The sequence below is a fragment of the Choloepus didactylus genome, chromosome 20 (genome assembly GCF_015220235.1).
Source record: "Choloepus didactylus isolate mChoDid1 chromosome 20, mChoDid1.pri, whole genome shotgun sequence".
Taxonomy (NCBI): domain Eukaryota; kingdom Metazoa; phylum Chordata; class Mammalia; order Pilosa; family Megalonychidae; genus Choloepus; species Choloepus didactylus.
Window position 1 is genome coordinate 32,643,933 of NC_051326.1, and position 6,521 is coordinate 32,650,453.

General features: G+C 38.0%; 1 protein-coding gene across 3 annotated transcripts in view; it reads right to left on the minus strand.

Moving 5' to 3' along the window:
• Positions 1–6,397, minus strand: part of CCDC25 (coiled-coil domain containing 25) — a 63,506-nt gene extending 57,109 nt beyond the window's left edge. The window contains exon 1 of one of the 3 annotated variants that reach the window (XM_037813205.1): positions 6,267–6,397. In XM_037813205.1, coding sequence (XP_037669133.1) covers positions 6,267–6,294 — 28 coding nt within the window. In that variant the 5' untranslated portion in view covers positions 6,295–6,397. The remainder of the gene's footprint in view (positions 1–6,266) is intronic. The other 2 variants (XM_037813207.1, XM_037813206.1) reach the window with 2 other exon arrangements.
• Positions 6,398–6,521: the final 124 nt, after the last annotated feature.

Genomic DNA, 6,521 nt, shown 5'->3' on the forward strand with positions numbered 1-6,521 from the left:
CTGTCTACATCAACCATTTCATTGCAGCATCTAGGGCAGCGCTGGAGGAAGAGGCTGATGAATTGTGGTAAATATCAGTGAATTTCACCCTTCAAGAAATGGCTACCGGCCTCCATATCTCAACCACATGGCAGGTAGCCCTGGGGAATGCAGTCCAGGCACCTGGTGCAGCTTGCTGGTGGTGTCAGGGCAAACTATAAGGACCTAGTCCTCCAAAATCCAGGAGCATGTGGTCTGATCGCAGATCATAGCTTTCGATCAGCAACTTCAGATTGCTGGTGGGCCAGCTCTGAGATTGGCCATTGTCCCAACCCTCCTCAGAAAAGCAGCAGAGGAGACTTAACAAGGCAGTACTTATTTTTTTTTCTCATTTCACTTTCCATTCCATTCTATTTTCGCTCCACTGGTAGAGAAAAATTGTTTGAAAAAGTCACAAACTGATGGTTCCAGCCTCAACAATAACAACAACAAAAACCTAGGGATCCCAGAGGATTAGGAGAATTAGATTCCCAGAGTTTTAGCAACATAATGCTCAGTATGCCCTGTTCTCAAAAAAATTACAAGATACACAAAGAAACATGAAAGTATAGCCCATACATAGGAAAAAATAATTTGTCAGAAACCTTCCCTGAAGAAGCTCATACACTGAAAGTATTAGTTAATTTTGAATCAACTGTTAAAAATGTACAATTTATAAAGGAATCCAACACAAAGAACTAAAGGAAATTAGGAAGATGTTGCCTGAACACAATAAAGAGACAGAAATTATAAAGATTAGTGCAAAGATAAATGAAACAGGGAATAGAAAAATAACAGAGACAAGCAACACAACCAAAAGTTAGTTCTTTGAATACACAAATAAAATTGACAAATCTTTAGGAAAAACTGACAAGGAAAAAGAGAAAGAGAATTCAAATAACTAAAATCAGGAAAGAAAGTGGGGACATAATGATCAAACTTACAGAAATTAAAAGGATTATAAAAGGGTAATATGAACAATCATATGCCAACAAATTAGAAAACCTGGATGGAATGGACAAATTCCTTTAAACATACAAATTACCTAATCTAACACAAAAATAGAAAATCTCAACAGACCTATAACAAGTAAGGAAATCAAATCAGTAATTTAAATCTTCCCAACTAAGAAAAGGCCAGGACCAGATGGTTTCACTGCTGAATTGTACTGAACATTTAAAGAAGGTTTAACACCAGTCCTTCTCAAACTCTTGCAAAAAATAGGAGTGACTGCTTCCTAACTCATTCTATAAGGCCAGCATTACCCTGATCCTAAAGACAGCACAAGAAAATTACATACTAGTATCTCGTACGAATATAAATGCAAAATCCTCAACACAATACCAGCAAACTAAATCCAACAGTATATTAAAAGGATTATACAACATGACCAAGTGGGGTTTATTCCAGGAATGCAAGGATGATTCAATGTAAGAAAATCAATCAATGTAATATACCTCAAGAATGAAGAGAAAAACAAAAACCAAAGAATCATCTCAATTGATGTAGAAAAGACATTTGACAAAATCCAACATCTTTTCATGATAAAAACACTCAGAAAACTGGGAATAGAAAGAAAGTTTTTCAATATGATACAGAGCATTTATGAAAAACTCATAGTATATATCATACTTGAAAGCGAAAGACTGAAAGCTTTCCACCTAAGATCACGAACAAGGATGTCCCGTCACCACTGTTACGCAACAGTGTACTGGAAGTTCTAGCCAGAGTAATCAGGCAAGGAAAACAAACAAAAGGTATCTAAATTGGAAAGGAAGAAGTAAAATTATCTGTTTGTAAATGACATGAGCCTACATATGGAAAATCTCAAAGAATCCACAAGAAAGTCACTAGAACTAATAAACAAATTCAACAAAATTGCATGATACGAGAGAAATCATGCAGAATTCAGCAGTTTCTACACACCAGAAATGAACAATCTGAAAAGGAAATCAAGAAAACAATTTCATTTATAGTAGCATCTAAGAAAAATAAAAATAAAATAAATTTACCCAGGGAGGTGAAATGTTAGTACACTGAAAACTTAAAACACCACTGAAAGAAATTAAAGAAGACCTAAATAAATGGAAAGACATCATGTGTTCACAGACTGGAAGACTTAATATTGTTAAGATATCAATATTGCCTTAGTGATCTACAAATTCAGTGCAATCCCTATAAAAATTCCAGTAGCTTTTTTGGCAGAAATGGAAAAGCTGATCCTCAAGTTCATACAGAGTTGCAAGAGGATCTGAATAGCCAAAACAATCTTGAAAAAGAAGAAAAAGTTGGAGGACTCACTTCCTGATTTCAAAACTTACTACAAAGCTACAGTAATTTAAAAAGTGTGGTACTGGCATAAAGATAGACATAGAGACCAATGGAATAGAACTGAGAGTCCGAAGATAAACCCACACTTCTGTGGCCAGTTGAATTTTAACAAAGGTGTCATGTCCACTCAAGGGGGAAAGCACAGTCTCTTCAACAAATGGTGTTGGGACAACTGGAAATCCACATGCGAAAGAATGAATGTGGACCCCTATCTCTCACCATATACAATTAATTCAAAATAGATCAATGACCTAAATATAAGAGATAATATTAGAAAACCCTCACAAGGAAATATCTTCAGGTCTTTGTAGTAGGCAATGAATTTTTAGATTTTATACCAAGAGCACAAGCAATAAAAGAAAAATAGAAAGACTTCATTAAAATTAGAAAGTTTTGTGCATCAAAAGGACATTATCAAGAAAGTGAAAAGACAACCTACAGAATGGGTAGAATATATAAAGAATATCTAGATATACAGAATATCCAGAATATATAAAGAACCCCTCCAACTCAACAACAAAAAGGCAAACCAATTAAAAATGGACCAAGGATTTGAAAAGACACTTTTCCAAAGAAGATATTCAAATGGCCAATAAGTATATGAAAAGATGCTCAACTTTATCAGCAGTTAGAGAAATGCAAATTAAAATTACAAGACACCCTTTCACTAGAATGGCTATCATTTAAAAAAAAAAACCTGAAAATAATAAGTGTAAGTAAGGATGCAGAGAAATAAGAACCTTTGTACAAGGTCAGTGGAAATGTACAATGGTGCGGCCACCTTAGAAAACTGTTTGGTGATTCTTCAGAAAGTTAAACACAGAAGTACTATATGACCTGGCAACCTAGAACCTTGAAGATATTTGTACACGAATGCTCATGGCAGCATTAGCCACAAATGCCAAAAGGTGGAAGCAACCCAAGTGTCCGTCAACAGATGACTGGATAAACAAAATGTGGTACATCCATACAATAGAATATTGTTCAGTCTCAATAAGAAACGAAGTGCTGGCACATGCTATGACACGAATGTACCCTGAAGATGTTATGTTGCTATCTTCACTCATCCTGTTGAGTGAAATAAGTAAATTCATAGAGACAAAGCAGAATAGTGGTTAATAAGGGTCAAGGCAGGGGGAGATAGGAACTCATTGCTAAATGAGTATGAGTTTTGGGATTGGGATGAGGAAAATAGTCTGGAAATAGATAGTGGTGAGTTACACAGTATTAACAATGTACTTAATGACAAAGAATTGTCCAGTTAAAAGGTAAAAATTTTTGTTATGTGTACTTTACCACAATTAAAAATAAATTATTAAAAAAATAATTAGAATAAAATGTGTTTCTAAAAGGCCAAGCTATCTAAAAGTTATAGCTAAGAGAAAGGCAAAGAAATGTTTTGATGGTTGATCTATAAAATTATTAAGAACTGCTACAAGCCAAATTGAGGGACATCCTAGAAAATAATTCTTCAAAGATAGCAATGTCATAAAAGACAAAGCCTGAACAACTGTTCCTGATTAAAGGAGGCTAAAGAGTAATGACAACTGAAGGCAACAAACGATTTATAATTTTCTTTCGTTATGTATACGTTATAAGGACACTGATGAAATCTGAATAAAGCCTATTGATTAGATAATGACATTTTAGAAACACTAATTTCCTGATTTTGATGACAAGGAAATGTCCTTTGTTAAGAGAATATCTTTGATTTTATGAAATACATACTGAAGTATTTAGGGATACTGTTACTAACAAACAGTTCAGAAAAAAAAAATAAGAAGAGGGGGAGAGAGAGAGCAAGAGAGAAAGGAAAAGAGAAAGAAAGAGAAAGGGGGAGAGAAAGAGATAAGGCAAATATGGTAAAATGTTAGCATCTGGGGAATCTGGGAGAAGGATATAAAGGAAATCTTTTAGCATTCTTCCAATTTTTTTTGAAAGTCTGAATTAATGTTGAAATAAAAAGTTTATATTAAAAGGAACATGATTGCTGAGCAGGAAGTCTGAATTAAGTTTCCTTCTTTATTAAAGGGATGAGGATTAGTCTGCGAACTGGTCATCTTGAAGATACCTGATTCATGTGTAGCAAACACCAGCCTGACTTCAGAGGCGCTGTGATAACTTCCTAATTTACAGAGTGAACTATCTGAGAAAGATGATATTTAAGAATACTAAAAGTACAAGTGGATTTAATGGGCCAAGTATAGGTACTTTATGGGTCCATCAATCAGATAGCTGGTTTTGAATTTGACACTGGAAATATAGTAAGGCTAACATTCTGTTATTCCAATACTAGGCAGCATTGAAAGAATGAAAACAGCACATTTTAGAGTCAGAGACACCATACTTATTTTAAAACAGAAGGGAAAACTGCTGTTCTGTTAAAGGCACCTGTGCATGTATGACTAGCACTTTAAATAATTTAGAATGGCTTTAAGGGGAATAAAGCAGCTAGCATTAAATAAATTTAGTATTTATGTACCCTGGCTGTATTTTTTATTGTTTGACTTGAATGGACATCCATGTTGCTATAGACTCTCATGAGCACACCAAACATGAAACTGCACACTGGTAAAGGTGTGCAATTTCTCAGGCTAGTTTGAATTTTTTTCTAGTAATCTGTATAATATGAGTAAGACAAAATCTACAGTGGTAGAGAAATAGCTTATGGCAGACTGCTGAAGTGTAACTATTGAGAAAAATGAGATGTGACAGTGTGATGGAGTAGCAGAGGCAGAGGTCTGTGAAGTCGCTCCTAAGTAACTATGAGTCACAACTTCCCTGGATCTCAATTTTCTCATTTCTAAAGAGAAATCATCACCCAATTCAAACCCACAGAAACAACATGGAGCTAGTTTCACTTCAGTCTGCCTTTAACGGGCAAACAGACAAACACAGAGCTATGAATAAGTAAAAAAAAAAATAGCATTCATTTATTCAACAAGCATTTATTAACTATTATGAATTTAGCACTTGCTAGGGAAACAAGATAAACAGATCCTGCCCCTGCCCTCAAGGGGCTTACAATCTAGTACAACCAGACAGCTTTTAATACTATGTGACACTTTGGAGGATTGTATGTTATGTTACTATATCTCAATAAAACTGCATTAAAAAATACTATGTGATAATTGCAAATCCTATAGAATGCATGGGATGTTAAGGGGCTCCCAGAAGAGGTAACCTAAGGAATCCGAGGCTCAGGAAAGGTATCTTGGAAAGAATAGGCTAAAGATGTCCTAACGGGGTATGAGTTAACCGGAGTTGATTCTAGGCGAAGGGAAGTAAGTGCACGAGCAGAGAAACCAAAAGCATCCTTTGCTAGAATGCCAAAGACAAATCAGAAATATTATCATGTCACTTACAAGACCTGAGATAGCAACTCTGCCCAATGAGTAGCTGTACTGCCAATACAGGGTCCTTTTATTGCTTTCTCTTGTCTCTCAGGTCCTAAAACCCTTCCCTAGAAAGCTCACTTTCCTTACAGAAGAGTTGTTGGAAGGTGTCTCCATTCTCAAAGGAGGCGATTACCAGGGCCCAGTCTGAATGAAGACCGCAAAGGGGAGGCTGGGGAAGGTGGCGGAGGGGTAGGTGTGCACGAGCCCACAAACTTTACCCAATCCCACGAAGCGGCGGGAGGTTTTTCCGATTCCGGAAAGGAACAGCCCCCAGACAAAAGAGGGCAGGGGGTATTGTCCCTCCGCACCCCCTAGATCCTTGACAAGGGGGTGCCCGAGGACTAGAGAGCCGCCGCCAGAGACCGACGCCGCGGTACCCCGTGAGGGCGCAGAAAGAGGCACCCGCCACCGAAGTAGCGCTTCAGGACGAGGAGGTCTAGGTACAGCCGAGGCCTGGGAATCTCGGCTTCGCAGCCCCGCTGTCGAGCAGGGACCCGGGAGATCGCGGCTCTCACTCACCGCTGCTGCTGGTGAAGTAGAACACCATGATCCCTGCAGCAAGGTAGCAACTTCCGCGCGGAGCTACAGCCCTCAACTCTGCAAGCTAAGGATACCAGAAGCACAGCGTCCACTTGTCCCCGGAACTCCCCCGCGCACTTCCGGCGGACGTCGGAACGTCACAACGCTGGCTCGTCTGCGCCATCTTTAATCCTGGCAAGGTGTGGGGAAGTGGCGGGCGAGGGTTAAATGGTTTGGGGGGATTGAGGGAATGAA